General features: G+C 39.4%; 1 protein-coding gene across 2 annotated transcripts in view; it reads left to right on the top strand.

Moving 5' to 3' along the window:
• Positions 1-19,484, top strand: part of TNR (tenascin R) — a 290,179-nt gene that overhangs the window by 204,416 nt on the left and 66,279 nt on the right. For both annotated transcript variants that reach the window (XM_075833071.1, XM_075833070.1), the window contains exons 6-8: positions 4,511-4,661; positions 5,073-5,342; positions 13,099-13,284. In XM_075833071.1, coding sequence (XP_075689186.1) covers positions 4,511-4,661; positions 5,073-5,342; positions 13,099-13,284 — 607 coding nt within the window. The remainder of the gene's footprint in view (positions 1-4,510; positions 4,662-5,072; positions 5,343-13,098; positions 13,285-19,484) is intronic.

Genomic DNA, 19,484 nt, shown 5'->3' with positions numbered 1-19,484 from the left:
CTTATTTCACTGGGAATACAGGTATTTACTAAAATAGACATGTCAGGAGAGGTGACAGGTCCTCTTTAAGACAGGGCGGGTTTTTGGTGCCCACCCTGGCACTCGATACCTGGAGCATCTGCCCCAACAACCCTCCCATAAGCTTCGTCCATGTATGGTGCAGTGGTCAGAGTCATGTATCTGATGACACAATGATCTGTTCAACCACTCCATACCTTATAGCTAACAGAGCAGAAAATGTAGACACATAGGGTGAAGCGGTAGTATGAAATCATTATCTGATGTTATCACACTCTGGTTGGCATACTCTGACCTTACCATGTATATTGTTCTGCCATTAGAGCCAAGAGACCCAGGTACTAATGCTTAATATTTTTTAATCCCAAATGCCTCATTTATTAGGTTGAAATTAATTCTGAAATACATTTGAACCATGTCCGAGCTATAACACTCCATACAAGCTGCAGAGCATACATTGCATGACTCATTTTGTTTTTAGAAAAGATTTAGACTTGTTTTTTATTTCAATTTTTCATTACAGTAAATAAAACTGGTGCTAATGGTCTGTCAATTCCAGGCATTTTCAAGCTGATAGATTCATGCTTAATACGACCCCAGATGTCTCTTGGCCGCAGGAATATGAAAGCTGTTAAATTGGGCTTAGGCCAAATATTACTGCATGTTTTTTTCACCTTCCTGAGAGCTGTTTTGTTCATTCTCTGACAACAACAGAGGACTGTTTCCTTGTATTATTCCACGTGATGGGGCTTAAAAATATCTCTGGGCATCATGACATGTGTGATTGAGCTTATGTCATTTACCTTTTATGAGAAAAAAAAAAGATCTTTTTAGAAGTGGTTCTCGATGGCGTTTGATGGGGTAAGAGGAGTGTGTGGGCGAGAGATCAACTCTCATCCATACAAGAAAACACTGGACAAGAATTGAATACACCAGGGCTTTGTGTGTTACTGTGAACGAACAGTCACGTTCTAGTGAATGATTTGATGTCACAGGATGCTCATAAGCTGCATGCTTCACTGACTGGCTGAATGGAGGAGCCATCAACAATAATGGAAAATATAGGGGAAGGAGGTAAGATAAGGAGCTTGGCTTGCAATCTTCCCAGACTCTAAGTAAAAGTGATACGTTTGTGGGATTTTAAACTCTCAATTATGTCCGGTGACTGTAGAGCTAGGTATCATCCGGTCTGCCGGTTGCCCTTACAGTGAGTTAGAGTAGTCACATTACACCGAAGGAAAAGGTCAAGTGGACTACTAAAGTGACAAATCTGATCACTAAATGTGTTCAGAGTGGTTGTCAGTTCCCTTCCCCCATATTACCACCAGCAAAAGAGCTCTTGCAGCCTTGGTGGAAGAATAAATGCTGCAGCATACAGTTAGGGGGAATTTTTTTCAAGACTGGCGTTTCATACACCAGTCTTAATCTCAAGAACTTTGGAGTAAAATGCACATAATTTATTAAGAGACGAACACCCCTTTATAAATTAAGTGCATCTCTGTCCATCCGTGGGACAGAAAATAAAATCTACGCCAGGTATGAGCTGGCATAGATTTGCGATATTATTTACACCAGTTTTGGCATAAATGATAGTCGATATGTCAGGCTACGCTTAGCCATTCCCCTTTTACTAAGCCTCCCGCCCCTTTTTTTTTTTTCAAAAAAAGTGGCCAGCGCAGCGTAAAAGTAATATGCCTCCCCTATGTGTCTTTTCCTTAGGTATGTACTGGTCCTTATTCCTCCATAAATAAAAGATATGCATATGCTGATGAAAGGTCATTTTTTTTACTTGCCTAATTCATGTTTCACATATTTGTAATTTACTCCCTGGGAATTAAAAAGAATAATTAAGGAACTATCAAATAAATTATATTTTATGGGCTGGCAAATAAGCAGATCAGGCCAATCAGTAAATCCAGAAGATTAAAACAATCATAGTCAGACTGGGGGGTTCCTTGGGCCCATCAGAGTTTATGATTCTGAGGTCCCACCACTGTCTTCATAAACTGTATTCTTATTATTGCATACACTGGATATATTATAACAATAATAATAATAATAATAATAATAATAATAATAATAATAATAATAGTAATAATAATAATAATAATATAATATTAATTTATAAATCATCAATAAGATCTAAAAATAAGATCTAACATGTTATTTGGGAGTCAGCTCATAAGAAATAGACCCTACTGTAGTGGTAGGTGATTGGCTCCAAAGTCAACTACAACTAGGGTTGTCTCCTGATAGACCTTTGGGACCCATTAGTGTCAGAGCCTGGACCAAACAGAGGATTCCATAGTATTAAATGGGCCAGTCTGATCCTAGACTTACTCATCTCTACAATTTGACTTTATTAAGTTTTTTAAGATTTTTTTTTCCCCACACAATGAGTTAAACAGAAAGCTTTGGACAAAGCTGAACACAGTACAGTATCTGTTATGTGCATACAGCTCCAATGTAGACTTATGTGTCTCCATGGTTACAGACTACAAACAAACCCTGTGTAGTCTGATCCTACAGTCATGTGTTACTCCACTACCACCGCTCTCTCTTCTTGATAACAGACAGCAGAAGATGGTCAGATGGGAGGGGGAGATACATATGACTACAGGATCAGACTACACACAGGGTTTGTTTGTAGTCTGCATGGAGACACATAGGTTTGTTCAGTAGCTGTATACATAAAAATAAAGGTGATATTTTTTATTTTAGATGCATTCCATTATGAAAATATTGCTGAAGTGCAAAAACCTTTAAACTACATCTATCGAAACAGAATTTTCATTTCTATGGTGTGTTTTTCTTCATCAAAGTAAAGACTTTGATACTTTTATTATATGGCTGTTTTTATTTGGGTACCATAAATGTTATTGTGTAACCATTAGTACACCCTATAAACGCCCCATTTCCCTGTTGAGATCCTACTTTTTGTTCCTGCTAGAAACCTCTCCTAGTTCCCTAAAGCCCCAGTCTTTGCTATACTCTGTAGCAGTGTGGAACCCCCAAAACATCTCCAACTGCGCTCTCTTGCTAAAACATGGGCTCAATATTCTATTGCATCTCAGTTGACCGTTTCTACATAAACTCTTTATGACGGGGTAATAGTCGTGTGCTAAACAATTGACAGTTCAGTGATCTTCATGATAGGCAGTAAAACTAAGCAATCACAGGTAAGTTTTATCATGTCAGCCTCCAGCGAAGAGCATAAAAATGTTGAAAAATGGTCTGTTGCTATGGAAACCCTACAGAGCAATGCGTTTTACTAAGCCGAAACTCTGTATGAGGTCCAGCTGCTGGACAGAGCTGTGAAAAAATAATTTTAATAACTTACAAAATAAATATTAGCCCCAAGCAGGTGACGTGCGTCAAGGTTTTATAAATATACATATATATATATATATATATATATATATATATATATATATATATATATATATATATATATCAATAGTACATTTATATTTCATAGCTACTGTACCTTTACCTCACCACAGTTTAGAGAACCTGTAACAAGTTATTTCATGATTTTTAATGCTACATGTGCCTATTCCCTTTAAAGCCTAAATTCACTGACAGAATTACATGTGACTTAAGTAACTGATGCAACAAGCCATATAACATGATTGAAGTCATTCCCCTGTGTAATGCCCCCTTCTGCTTCAAATTATGTCCTCCAGTCTGAATCTGTCAATCAAATGACATCACTTCCTGCCTCAGTGACCACAGGTTCCAGCCTCCTAACAGGACTAACTGTGGTGGTCACAGATAATCATTTTCTGTGAGAGAACATGGCGGGAAGGCTCCACCCCTAAAGCCAGAAGCAGTTTAAATGATGACTGCCAGTCATGGGCTATTTTGGGAGGACATGTCCATAAATCAGCGCATTGAAAGTGGATAAGTACAAAAAAAATGTAGTGTGCATAGAGTGGGAAGTTTGGTTAGATTTGTAAAGAGTATATTTTGTGGTGGAATTATGCTTTAAGTCTGTGAATTGCAAAACAGAACTAAGTTAGGCAAAAACTGCAGTCAACTACAGTTTTTGGAAGGCACACTTCTGACCTGAACACCAAATGGAATTAGCATAAATAAATAAGCATAAATAATTAGCATAACGGTATATATGATCTTTGACCACCAATCTCCTACCCAGAAGATGGTTACCATCCTACCCAACAAATGGTAAAACTTTTCAATCTCCAAAAACCACAATAATTATTCACAAAAAGTTTTTTCCAGATGAATTTACCAAAAATACTCTTCATAGGATTGGACTAAAAGCATTTACATTCTTATTATATTGTTTTTTTCTATGTGAAAAAGTAAAAACACCATAATACACCACCACTACCACCACCACAATTCTGGGATATTCTCCCGTGCTAGTAATATGCCCGCTTTACCTTTTACATATTACAAAGTTTATGTCCTATTACTATGTATCTTTGTAAATCTTATGTTTAACACATAATTTTGTCATTGACAGAATAATGAGGGCGGACTAACTGTTCAGCTCCCCAGCAGTGTTACTTCTTATAACCAGACGGGGCTGAAGCCTGGGGATGAGTATACCATCAGCATCATTTCCCTGAAGGAGCAGGCAAGGAGCCCCCCAACCTCCGGCAGTGTTTCAACTGGTAAGAAAGTTGGCACAACACATGTATAATGTGGACTGCTGCCCACAAACTGGATTATTGAGGTCATTGTAATTGCTAAGGGGACTTGGTCTATATGTTACAAATGTGATGACAAACCCCTCTCAGCAGCTTTAATTCATTGCAAAAAATAAAAGATAGTAGGGAGAAGATTAATACAGCGACAAATAGTAAAAGATGTTGGGAAGATTTATGGTGACAGTGCATTAAGTACATTGGTCAGCTCAGGAAGTCAGCAATACCTTAGAAGTATATTGGCTTATGTCTAAAATAATGAATCCTTGCTCACACATACGGTAATGTTTGAAGGTCTGATCAAGGACAATGATACGGTCATACCGAGAAAAGCAAATTCACTTGATATAGTTTAACAGTGGTTTGTTTTCTCCACAGCCATTGACGGGCCTTCTAATATTCTGGTTCGAGATGTTTCTGACACAGTAGCTTTTGTGGAGTGGACTCCTGCTAGAGCAAAACTGGACTTCATCCAGCTGCAGTATGGACCAGTCAATGGGGAAGGGGAGAAGACCACTTTCCGTCTGCAGCCCCCATTGAGCCAATACTCAATGCAGGTTCTTCGGCCTGGGTCTCAGTATGAGGTGTCAGTGTCTGGCATTCGGGGAGAGACTTGCAGTGACCCTGTCAATGCCACCTTTATAACAGGTACTCATTTTCAACAACTTTATTCTTTAAGCCTTGGGGTATTCATGGATAGCTAATGGCTTTTGCAAAATGTGGATAATTTTGGTAGGAACAGGTGATAGTATAAAAGCCTATGTGCTTTATTAGATATCTTCTTGGAAAAAACTTGGATTTCCATAGTAGCAGTCAAAGGAACACTTCCTTAAATTGCTTCCTCAAAAAATATGTCTTCTTGCTGTGGTTTTAGGGGCACAGTAGTGGGATGACTTGGTGCTGCACCACTACCACTAATTGATAACTTATCTGTTATATTCAACTACAAGGAGCAATGAAACTAGAACCCATATGTGTCATTTCTGTGAACAAATTTTACTAATATACTGTAGAATAATGGAACATATTTACCAACATTTGAATCCCAAATTGCAGATTTAAACCTAAACCACGCTCCGCCTACGAAGGCCCCAAAATTATCCATTTGATCCCTTTTCATGCAAATTAGCATAAACACTGCCTATTTTTTTGGTTGAGTTCACAGGACAGTTTTTGGCATGTATTATAGACTGTAGAATTGTTGTGCTATAGATGGATGCAGAAATTTAAAGGCGTTATTCCCTTTTTTTCCCTTTTATTTTCCACAACTGTCTGATTGATTTTTGCTGTAGCTTTTTAACATTTAAATAGACTGCTTCAGCTAGAGAAGTTGAAAACATAAAGGAAAGTATATGTTATTTAATCGGAAATGTATTACAAAGATTGAGATGGATAGGAGGTATGTGTACAAAGTGTAGATGTAAAACTGCTGAGCTGGCCCTTTTTGTGAATCCATCGCTCTGCATTGAGATATTTATCCTGAATTACCCTCCCTTTGTTCTAAATGAAGATTGATTGACAGCTTTCTGTTCATTAAACGTGGTAGCTTTAGCCTGCAGGACAATTGGAGAGGTCTCATTTTGTGTAGGTGCAGTAGCTCAGCAATACTCAGGCTTTAATGAATTTTGTTGTCTAGTCAAGGGTTATGAGCACATCTTGAAGTCTGTATTTATAGAGTTGTTTTTCTTCTTTGGGTATTGAAGGATATATTGCAATTGAATTTCATTACATTTAGAATGAATCATTGAAACCTTTCACATAGAGATCTGCTCAAAGACAATACAAATTCCTGGAGCACCGGATTAAGGCCTGTGGAGGCCCCTAGGTAAAATGTTGTACGGAGACCCTTTATCCCTGCCATAGAGTGCCAAATTAATAAACATAGTAAAATCACATTGTAAGATATATTCCATATATAGTAAGATTTCATTAATCTGACCAGTGCTGTCTAGTCTTTTTCGAATTCTGGCAACTGTATGGATAGTGTTTCGCCTGTCCTGTCTTCTCTTGGAGTCTTCCATCTTCTCGAGCATATTCATAATTTCTGTGATTGTATCCATCCACCGTGTTGCGTCCTCTTATTTTTGACCATTTTAAGAACAATTGTTTTATCTAGCAAATTTGGTCTTCCCCAAAATAAGACAACTTCTGGACATTTTTGCTGCAAGTGAAAGGTTAGGCCTGATTTGGTTAATGAGCCATCTACTTGTTTTATTTTCTGTCCACATTACTCTTAGGAGTCTTGGTCTTCATTTCCAGTCCCTCTTCTTTATAGTCCAGATTTCACATCCTTAGCGAGCCGCAGAAAATACCATCACCTGGACAATTCTGATATTTTTATTTAGAAACACATAATTACGTGTGAGGCTCTTACCTATATCTTTCATCCTCGTTTTGCGTCTGGCCAGTCTGTGTTTAGATTCCTCTTATGTGCCAGGTTATCAAATATACTAAAAGTTTGTGGGCACCTGGCCTTCATACCTTTGCGTTTATTGGACATCCCACTCAAAAACAATGGGTGTTATTATAAAGTTGAGCCCCTTTTGCAGCTATAACAGCCTCCACTCTTCTAGGAAGGCTTTCAACAAGATTTTGGAGTGTGTCTGTAGGAATTTCAGTCCATTTATCCAGAAGAGCATTTATGAGGTCAGGCACTGATGTTGGATGAGAGCGCCTGGCTTGCAATCAATGTTTCAATTTATCCCAAAGGTGTTTGATAGGGTTGAGGTCAGGGCTCTGTGCAGCCACTCATGGTCCTCTACACCAAACTCATGAAACCATGTCTTTATGGGCCTCGCTTGGTGCAGAGAGGCACAGTGATGCTGGAACGGGAAAGCTTCTTCCCAAAACTGTTCCCACAAATGTGGAAGCATACAATTGTCTAAAATATCTTTGTATGCTGTAAAATTAACATTACCCTTCATTGAAACTACAGCCCAGACAGTTATCCCTCCAACAACAAATTTGACATTGTACATTCCAGTAGGCAGCGTTCTCCTGGCATTGGCCAAATCCAGATTCATCCATCAGACTTCTAGATAGTGAAACATGATTGATCCCTCCAGATAACATATTTCCACTGCTCCAGAGTCCAGTGGTGGCACGCTTTATACCTCTACAGCCAATGCTTGGCATTGCACATAGTGATCTTAGGCTTATGTGCAGCTGCTCGACCATGGAAACCTATTTCATAAAACTCCCGACACAGTTCTTGTGCTGATGTCACTTCTATTGGCTAAGATGTTACTCCTAGATGCTTCCACTTAACAATAACAGCATTTACTGTTGACCAGGACAGATCTAGGAGATCAAAAATTTCACAAACTGACTTGTGGCAAAGGTGGCATCCTATGACATTGCAACGTTTAAAGTCACTGAGCTCTTCAGTACGACCCATACTACTACCACCAATGTTTGTCTATGGAGATCGCATTGCTGTGTGCTTGTTTTTCTGTACCTGTTTGCAATGAGTGTGTCTGAGACACCTAAACTCAATAATTAGGAGTGGTTTTCACACACCTTTAGCCATATAGTATATGATGGGTTATTGGAGGGTCTTAGAAAAGTATGTAAAACTCACCTAAATAGAGTTTTCAGGATAAAAAGGTGAAGCCCAAAACAAGTAAAAATAGGAAACCAGAACTTCAGAAGAATAACCTAACTGGCTATCTTCTGCTCCTCGACTATTATATTGTAGTTCTGTGCTGGGAAAAAGTGCGAGATTATCTGATTTTCAGAAGCTAGGCATATATATATATATATATATATATATATATATATATATATATAATTTTTTTTCATGCATTTTATTTTCAGAAACAATAGTGGTGTTTTTGATTTAAGCCACCAGGCTAAGACCTAAGCGGTCTGATCCACAATGTAATCACTGCCCTGTTTCCGCTTAGCGCTAAGAGGTATCAAGCTTATAAAATGTTATTTGCCCTTCGTATTTTTAGGTTACCAAGTTGTGAAACAATATCAACTTTTCTATGTACTTATTTTAAGCTCATTGCCTTGGCGTTTGGCAGAGGGCTTTATATCATAGCAGGGGATCTGCAACCCACTGAGCTTTAAATCACTCATCACAGTGGTCTTTTATTTTTGTAACTAAAGCCCAAAAAACATATTTCAAACACAATTAATAAATGTGAAATGGTTTGTAAAGGACAAGCGTGATATCTACTTTACTTTAAGGAATATTTCCTATAAAATAAAATTTGCAAATATGAGTCCTTGAGTTGTCCTCTTTTGCAAAGGATTATCTCATGTCTTAGAGGTTTCCCACACTCGGGACTTCCCTCTATTACCAAGAACCGTTCACCATAAGTGGCCCTAGCTCTTATCGACATGGTTAGTTTATATATTACATGGTCGGCCATTTATTTAAAAGGCCGTCATGCATTACTCCTTTTCTACTGTGGCCGCGGTCTCTGCAACGTAAAGCTAGCCGCAGCTTCTCCCGGCAATAGTACCTGATCGCCAGGGCAGCTCCAAATTTAAAAGGGGTTGTCTTGCTTAAATAGTCTATTCTAAGTTTAGTTAAATATTTTTATGGGAAGATTGGGTGCAAATCAATTCATCCGCCATTACAGCATCCACAGGGAAATGGCCATGGTAAAACCAGAACCTAATATGAAATATATAGTGTGTGATACTCTTTACAAGTGATCTCCAACATGTGGCTCACCAGCTGTTGTTAAACTACAACTCCCAACATGCCTTCGACTGTCAAGGCATTCTGGGAGTTCTAGTTTTGCAGCAGCTGGAGACCATTGCTCTATACTGTAGTGAATGTCATCGGAGTCAATGAATCAGCCATATTTTAATGTTTGCAATTTTCTGCTTGTGTGTTATGTGAACATTTGTAAATATTACATGCTGTAATCTATTGTAAGTGCGGGTTATGGGAGCATAAATGGTGGACAGGAACTCAAGAAATTCTAATTATTGGTCTCACAGAGAAAATGAAGGAAAAATTGCGCAATCGTTTTAAATGTTGACATCTGCTCAAGGCCCCATTACAGAACTGTGCTAAGATCATATCACTGGAAATCTTGTCTATGAATGTCTTATAAAAATCTGTTCACAAATGCTCTGCCGCCCATTAATCTAATCATTAGCTGACCTATTAAAATTTGTGAACAGTTAGAACTCTGCACATTCACTACTACTATTATTATGATTAGTATTATTACTATTATTATTGATTTAAATGGTGCCCTCATGTTGCACATGAATAAAACCATTGAAGTGTGCAACTAGGTTAAAGAAGAACTGCTAGAAGAATTAAAATCAGAGCCGGCCTTACGTTGGATGGTGCCCTGTGCAGTACGGTATCATTTGTTGGCAGCCCCTATATGGTACACTATCATACAGCGCCCAAATAACCATACCAAACAGTATCTCATTATAAGTATGGTGTCAAAAGAACTATTCCAAATAATACAAGACCCAGCTCTGAAAAAATGCATTGTAGCAGTAATGAGCACTTAACCAGGACAGATTTTTATTCCCCTGAAGTAAACAATAAAGGGTCCTAGTGAATAACAGCCAGCAGAGTTCTTGAAAACCTTGAGAACTGGACACAGAAATAATATTAGAAATGTATATAACTTTTCATTATACAAAGAATAACCCATAATTACTGAAACCAGAATACGGTCCAGGCCATCTGAGGCCCCACCTTCAGCGGGGGCAGCTTATGCGCTCTGTGTGACTGCACAGGCTGCACATATTTAAGGTTCACTCTGATCATTATACATTAATATTTTGTTTTTCTAATTGTTTTAATCCATACTTGACTTGAGACATTTTTTTATATGTAAACCCCACTCATATGTACAGGCCCCATAAACAGTGCTAGCAGAGTGCCCCCATAAAAAGTGGAAGAAATACGCCCAAAATTTTGTACATACAATTTCTTACTAGTCTCATTCTGATCCTGAGTTAGCTTATGTTCACACCATGTTCAGTGTAGGCCTGCTGTGTATGTCAGATATATCCGAATAATATAGTAAGTAGCTCGCATCCAATATCAAATAAGTACAGTGCATTCAGGAATTTTTTAGACCCTTTTTACTTTTTTCATATTTTGTTCTGTTGAAACCTTGTGCTAAAATAAAAAACATTCACGTTTTCCCCCATCATTCTGCACTCAGTATCCCATAATGACAAGGTGAAAACAGAGAGTTAGAGATATTTGCACATTTATTAAAAATGGAAAACACATTTCGCATGGACATAAGTATTCAGAGCCTTTGCTATGATACTTGAAATTTAGCTCTGGGGGCCTCCTATTTCTCTAGATCATCTATGAAATGTTTCTGCACCTTGATTGGAGTCACCTGTGGTAAATTCATTTGATTGGACATGATTTGGAAAGACACATCGGTGTCTATATAAGGTCTCACAGCTGACAATGCATATCAGAGCAAAAACCAAGCCATGAGGACGAAAGAACTGCCTGCAGAGCTCAGAGACTGGATTTTGTGGAGGCACAGATCTGGAGAAGGGTACAAAAAAACTCTGCTGCACTGAAAGATCCTAAGATCACAGTGACCTCCATAACTCTTAAATGAAAGGAGTTTGAAACATCCAGGACTCTTCCTAGTGCTGGCACCCCACCAAACTAAGTATTCAGGGGAGAAGTGTCTTGGTAAGAGAGGTGACCAAGAACCCAATGGTCACTCTGGCTGAGCTGCAATGATCCTGTGTGCAGATGGGAGAAACTTCTATAAGGTCAACCGTCACTGCAGCCCTCCACCAATCCGGGCTTTATGGAGTGGACAGAAATAAGCCTCCCCTCAGTAAAAGACACATGAAAGGCTGCCTGGAGTTTGTAAAAAAGCACCCAAAGGACTCTGACTGTGAGAAACAAGATTCTGTGGTCTGATGAAACCAAGATTGAACTTTTTGGCCTCAATTCTAAGCCCAATACCATCTCTACTGTGAAGCATGGTGGTGGCAGCGTCATGCTGTGCGGGTGTTTTTCAGCGGGTGGGACAGGGAGATTGGTCAGGGTTAAGGGAAAGATGAATGTACAGAGATATTCTTAATCAAAACCTGACCAAAGTGCCCTGGACCACAGACTGGGCCGAAGGTTCACCTTCCAACAAGACAATGACGCTAAGCACACAGCCAAGACAACACTGGAGTGGCTTTAGGACAACCCTGTAAATTTCCCTGAGTGGTCCAGCCAGAGCCCTGACTTGAACCCAATCGAACATCTCTGGAGAGACCTGAAAATTACTGTCCACCGACGGTCCCCATCCAACCTGACAGAGCTTGAGAAGATTTGCAGAGAAGAATTGCAGAAAATCCCCAAATCCGGGTGTGCAAACCTTGTGGCATCATACCCAAGAAGACTGGAGGCTGTTATCACTGTCAAAGGTGCTTCAACGAAGTACTGAGTAAAGGGTCTGAATACCTATGTCAATGCAATATTATAGTTTTTCCTTTTCAATAAATAAGCAAAGATTCCGAAAACTTTTTTTTTATTTTAGCACAAGGCCCCAACGTAACAAAATTGAAAAAAGTGCCACGGTCTGAATACTTTCCGAATGCACTGAATGCCGAATATGGTCACCATAAGGGCTTATGTACAAGGTTTATTATCGCTCACTTTTTGTACGGAGCTGTGAGTTTTTTTTGTGTCGCACAAATCTGACAGAAAAAAAGGATTGTGGCCTGATCTATTTAACTCTGTGTGTACAGAGATATTCTCCCCTAGAAATATTGCTTCGCGGGGAGAATATTTTTGTACACATCGAGTCTGACAGAGACTGTATGGCAGCTCCGTGCCTGAGTGCATGAGCCCTAACAGCCGGTATTATATTCCAGAGCTGCACATCACATGCAGCCAACTACGGGAACATTCTGCTTCCATTAAAGCATGTACTTTATAACAGAAGCAACAGCGCTCTGTAATACGACGGATACCACCGGCCCTTAACAGACCCTATTGACTTAGAATGATCTGTCGGGGTCTGTTGAGTTCCGGTGTGGTGTCCGTTGTTTTGATAAGAAACGGCGCTGCATGCAGTGCTATTTTTTTCGCCAAATTTGGAAGAATCTGCGGCAGAGGCTCTGAACAGAGTCTAACCTGATGAAATCCAGCACCCAATGCTGATACTGAGGGCTATGATTACAGGGAGAATTAGCATTCATATACTCGTCCTTGTTGACAGGATCCATACATAGATCCCTATTAATCTAGCCCATGTCCAGAATGTTAGGGGATTTTTGCGTTCTTGTTTGTATATGAGAATATATTAGAATAATTTTATTATTTTCATTCAATTCAATAAGACTATGACATCTGTATTCATCAGGAGGTCTGTGGTTACAACTTCAATGCCATCTGTAAAATACCGCACATTGTTTCCAATCTTCTTTTCTCTCACAGAGCTCGATGCACCAAAAAATCTACATGTTACATCTCGGGCATCATCGACTTTAGAATTGGAGTGGGATAACAGTGATGCAGAGGGTGAAGGTTACCGAGTCGTATTCAGCACATTAGCTGGAGATCAGTACCATGAACTAAGGGTACCACGGAATACTGGCCAGACCACAAGAGCCACGCTTACAGGTGAGCAAGTAAACACTGGCGTCAGGTTGCTTTGCTAAAAATGTAATATCAAGTATTATTGAAGAAAGTTTTCGACAAAGCTGTTACACTGCATTATGACTAGTGCAGGGCCTGAGGGAGCGATGCAGGACACAGGGGTTTCAAAGGACACTAAAGAGAAAAATCTATGTGTCATGCTCCGCCCACCCAGGTGCTGCACTAGGCATAACACAGTGTATCAGTTTTGGCCTTAGTGTTCCTTTAAATTAGTGTGATTCAAGAAGGCAATATAAAAATCTATTTTAGGCAAAAATTATTCAATGTTTTTCGGATGAGAATTTTTATAGTAATAGATTTTTACGTTAAGACATTTCATGGTGACCATGTCCGTATTATTCCAACAGTAGATGTGACTTGTCATGCTTGAGGTGTATGTATCTAAGTAATCTGTCAGAATGCAAAACGAATAAATGCTACGGACAAAATGCAAAGCTATAAAGTGCTCTATACTTTATTAATGCTGGGCAGCCTCCAGCCCTTCTGTTATCTTGGAAGGAATCCAGTGCAAACCTAACAGTACAAAGTTAAGTTGAAACTAGCATTAACCCATTGCACCAGATGCACACTTTAGTACTCTTAATTCTAATAAGGTTTAATGGCTGTGGCAATCATGAAAGGTAAAACTGTGTTATGCCCAGTGCAATGCCTCAGGGCTAACTAACTGCACTAGGCATAGGACAGTGTATTCGTTTTAACCACAGTGCTTTGCCATATATATTTTTTTTTTTTTAAATTAAACTAGAAATGCAGAGTCATATCGTTAAATTAAGTCTTTGAAAAATGTATTTAGCCATTTCTAAATTGCATTTGTCTACACGGTTAACAGTTGCTGGGTGACAAACCCTAACGTTAGGCATTACAGGGCTCATAGGAGGGCATTTTGACACATTTGGGCGCACAGTGCAAAGATGTCATGAGTGCCCCCCCTTTCCGAAAAAAGGAAAAATAATGCCCCATAGTGCCCCCTACACAGTATAATGCCCTCATAGTGACTACTATATAAAGTATAATTCCCTCATAGTAGCCCCCATACAGTATTAAGCCCCCATAGTGCCCTCACACAGTATCAAGCCCCCATAGTGCCCATGCACAGTATAATTCCCCAGGTAGTGCCTCCCCACACAGTACAATGTCCACAGAGTGCCCCTCACACAGTATCATGCCCCCATAATGCCCCACACTGTTTAATGCCTCTATTGTGAATCCCCACACAGTATAATGCCCCCATAGTGCCCCTTCACACTGTATCATGCTTCCTAAGTTCCCGCAAACAGTATAATGCCCCCATAGTTTTCAATAGCAAGGGAAGAGGGGAATAGTATGTGGTTCTGCAGACAAAAAGTAAAAAAAATATATATATTAAATTGACATACAAACAGAATTTTGTTTACTTCATAGAAAATTGTCCAATGTGGATCTACGCTGATGTAAGTGCAGAAGATTCCTATTAGGGTATGTTCACACGGCCTATTTACGGACGTAATTCGGGCGTTTTTGCCCCGAATTACGTCTGAAAATAGCGCCTCAATAGCGCTGACAAACATCTGCCCATTGAAAGCAATGGGCAGACGTTTGTCTGTTCACACGAGGCATATATTTACGCGCCGCTGTCAAATGACGGCGCGTAAATAGACGCCCGCGTAGAAGAAGTGACCTGTCACTTCTTTGGCCGTAATTGGAGCCGCTATTCATTGACTCCAATGAATAGCAGCGCTAATTACGGCCGTAATTGACGCGGCGTTCAAGCGCCTGCACATGCCGGTACGGCTGAAATTACGGGGATGTTTTCAGGCTGAAACATCCCCGTAATTTCAGCCGTTACGGACCCCCGCCGTGTGAACATACCCTTAGTGCACTGGTTCAAAGATAAAATTAGCCTCTTGGGATAATTACTATCCACTAGTACCAACAGGCAGTGGTTGCTAATATGGAAATGCCTGTCACCACTGCTACAAAATATCAAATTCAGTGTCACTATTGGCATGGGTAATACAAGGGAATGACAACTGAATTGGCCAAAATAAATGTCACCTTGTCCTAATTTCCCTGAAATAAAAATTGCTCAGGAATGTTGTAACTGTCTCTAGTCCATGTCATGTTGAAGTAAACAAAATTCTGTTTGTATGTCAATTTAATAAAGTTTTTTATTTTTTTTATTTTACTTTTGGTCTGCAGAACCACATACTATTCCCCTCTTCCCTTCCTATTGAAAACTATTATACTACTGGTTGTGTACACCTTTGTGGTTCCGCCATTTATTTTATATGTTAGATCGAGAGGGTAATTGCAAAACTTCCCGCAAATTAATGCCCCCATAGTGCCTCCCCAGACAGTATAATTCCCACATAGTGCCCCCTCACACAGTATCATGCTCCCATAATGCCGCCACACAGGTTAATGCCCCTATGGTGTCTCCCCACAATGTATAATGCCCCCATAGTGCCTCATAAAAATAATAAAATAAATACTCACCTAGTCCCGTTTCCATGACATATGGAGGATATCCCTCTGCAGGTCTCCCCTGATCTGTGTGGTGTGTGGCTCGGTGCAGACGGGCATGATAACGTTACTGCATCATGCCTGTCTGCGCCATGCTGTGCATTGCAGGCCTCACGGTGTGAATAGTGGAGCAGGCAGCTAACAGCTCCCTGCTTCACCATTGTATTCTCAGCGCCACGTCAAGGAAGGTGGTACAGCAAGCCGAGGACTCCATGCTCTGCCATAGTTTTCAACTGTATCTGAGTCCTGAGGATGCGGATACAGTTGAAAATGGTGCCGCTGCCAGGAGCACCATGTGCCCTATAGTTAAAGTGGCCCTGTTCATAGGGGTTGTTACCTTGCTTTCTATGACCAATTAGTGTTTATTCACATGATGCGGTCAAATCGCAGGTTTTTTTAAAACACTGTGATTTGACCGCACCGTGTGAATAAGCCTTTAAAGGGGTTTCACAGGCTCAAAAAACATGGCTGCTTTCTTCCAAAAACAGAGCACCACACTTGTACACAGGTTTTGTGTGTTTTTGCAGCTCAACCCTATTCACTTCAATGAGGCTGAGCTGCAATACCACCCATGACCTTAGGGAAAGGTAGACTTAACTTTCCTTAATATAATTGGCTTTAATTTTTTAGAGGGAAAAGTGAACTATAAACCTCTGAACATTAAATATAAGTATCACCTGACATATATACCCTTGAGATCTCTAGAGCAATCATACGCAGGGCAGCACTCTCTCGCAGCTTGATTCTCGTCTTATTTTGTTGAGGGGTCTGAGTACCAGATATTTGGGTCAGCAGGTTTAATCATGGAACTGCTTTGTCAAGCTGTGTTGCTATGTTTTGGAGTGGCTGTGTTATTCCCCAATGGCTCTTAAAAATCGGAATTTTCAGCTGATTAAATTTATAAAAAAAATTCTAATGTAAAGTCACAGCCGGGCACTCTGAAATTTGATGTATGGTTTGGGGCTACAGCATGAGTAACACCAGCTATGATATTTGTAAGGGAAAACTTTTAATGGTTTCAAATCACACATAGCATAAACTTTTATATATTCATATAATGTATGCCAAAAAAAGTTGTGTCCTATATCGTGAAAACACCACAATACAGCCTACAAAAGTACTTTAGATATTTTAAATAGTAACAGCGTCAGCTTGATTTGTAATATATAATAATAAAATATACTAGTACTATATAATACATCTATTTATATGTAGTAGTATAATGTTAAATGAAACCTTTACCTTAGTTTGATTTTATACCAGCACAATATGGCTGTAGTGTAGCATCCATATTACAAATGTAACAACCCCCCCCCCCTGTGGTTTTACGAACTAGACTGTACGTCACGATATAGATAGTGATCTAAGCCCGGTTCTATAGAACCACGGTGGTCCAGGTCTTACAGCCATAATATGGACGTTAAGAAGCACCTGTAATATGGCCATATAAAATTGGATGTTAAAAAATGCTATTTTAGTAATTTTCTAACATTATGATTACCAGAAAAGCTCCATCCAATCACGTAAGCCGTTCAATAATAACTTGCAGGACTGCTCGATATTTCAAGGGGAAAACGCAGGGAAAATGAGGCATGACATAACATCTAGAGAAATCAATGGATTTACATAGTGTCCATTGTTTTCAATGAGTATGTACCTTGTAGATCAGAGAACGGTGCTGGATGGGACTCGGCTTTAACTAATAAAGTTACAGTGAAGCACCCCTCCTATTACCTGTGCTAATAGGTCATTCGATGAGCGGTTTCGTATATTGCAGACCTCTTGATTTGTATATACATAAATATAACTGTAAACCACTATTTTCTGTAGATCAGAAAAATATCAAGAAATGTCCCTATCATGCTGATGTACGCAGAGGAAGGTGAAACACTCCATTTAGCCGGCACAGGGAATATATTTAATATTCCAAAAACATATGATTTAAATCAGAGCAACAGGTCAATGTGAAGCTGGAGAAAAAACACAAGAGGGATTTAAAGAGCTGTTTTTTTCAGTGATTTCTGCTAGACAGCCTTTACCAAGACATTGCTTATGGGAATCTTATATGTGTCTGTACGCCTGGGTGACCAGGAGAATGTGTCTCCGGCAAGAAGAATGAAAAAGACACACATAAGTGAGGAGATAAGAAACTCTTATTATATCCGCTATACATCCAAGTGGATAGCATCACTGGTTAGATGAACACAGTCAGGAGATGAGTAAGTCGGGATATTGCCTGTCTCTATGTGATATTATAAGATAGAGGAATCTTATACCCAGCTATTTTATCTTATAAAGATTAACGGGGCTGTCAGTTCTTCATTGAGACTGAGCGATGCCATCAGATAATCTACTTCAATAAACATATCTAAACCTTCTTGGCTTTACCTGCATCGGTGATGGGCTTCTGTGCTCAAAATGACTTTTCATCAAGGGGGATTAAATTATATGTCGGTTTAATATAAAGATTTATTCTCTTTATGGCCAGCTGCAATCAGCTGAGATGCAGACAGTTTTCTGTATGTGTTATTTAAGGAAAACGGGTAATTGATCCCAAAGAAACGGTTTTTCAAAGAAAAGAAAAAAAGGTCTATTTTTTATATTTTTTTCCTGCTGAAATATTGCCTCTCATGTCCATGGGCTGTGTCTGGTATTAGCTCAGCCACATACACATAAATGTGGGTTAATATGCAATACCAGACACAGCCCTTGAATAAGAGTGGCGCTGTTTCTGGAAAATAAGAAGACCCTTTTTCCAATCTCAAACAACCCATTTTAGCTTTCCTTTATACTTTTCCTAGCTTTAGGACCCTTTTCTGTATTTCCATTTAAAATGGAATAGGGAAAATGCACCGTGACTCGGTTGAGATAACTCAGCCTATATGTTGCATGTTATTTTCTCATATCGTTTTTCAACAGGCAACAGCTAATCAAATTTCCCAATTACCATCTAGCCACTTCATGCATCAAATTATTCTCTAAGCAACCTCTGAAGAATATCTTATATCTATCAAAGGTTGCTTAACTAATACATTTGAGATACTAATCTTAATCGAGCCTCCGAGATATGACAGCGCTGCTAAATGATATTATAAAAATTGTTCATATTGCACAGTACTGTGCAGAACTACAAACCACAATTTTGTTAATTTCCAATCACAGCGGCCATTTAGTACAAGTTTTTATTTCTTCAGTTTCAAGAAAAAGCAGAAAAAAATATTTATCAGAAAATTACACAGAAACCTCAATAACTACATAAAATATCACATAATTAGTATTTCATGTGACCACCCTTTGCTTTATTTCAACGTCTATTCTGTTTGGGGGCTTATTTTTCTCTAGAAAACTAATCTGCAAGAATATTTTTCAAGCTTCTTACAAACACTTTGTCACGATCCATAGCGGAGTAGCAGATGGCCAAACAACAGTCCCAGTACAAGGGTACCTTTGATAGTCCACACAGTAGCAGAGGCTCGGCACAGATGAACTTGCAGGCAGATGACACCAGACGTGGAGTATATCAGCAGGCCTGACAAGTGGAACAACACAACTCCAACACTCTAAGGCACAGGAACAAATATAGCACGGGATACAGGTAGCAGGGCATGGGAACAACGGGAAAAGGATAACACTAATGTTCCATTTGCTAAGACCAACATGGG

The sequence above is a fragment of the Rhinoderma darwinii genome, chromosome 7 (assembly GCF_050947455.1).
Source record: "Rhinoderma darwinii isolate aRhiDar2 chromosome 7, aRhiDar2.hap1, whole genome shotgun sequence".
Classification (NCBI taxonomy): Eukaryota; Metazoa; Chordata; class Amphibia; order Anura; family Rhinodermatidae; genus Rhinoderma; species Rhinoderma darwinii.
Note: the sequence above shows the minus strand (reverse complement) of the source record. Positions and strands in the feature narration are given on the sequence as shown.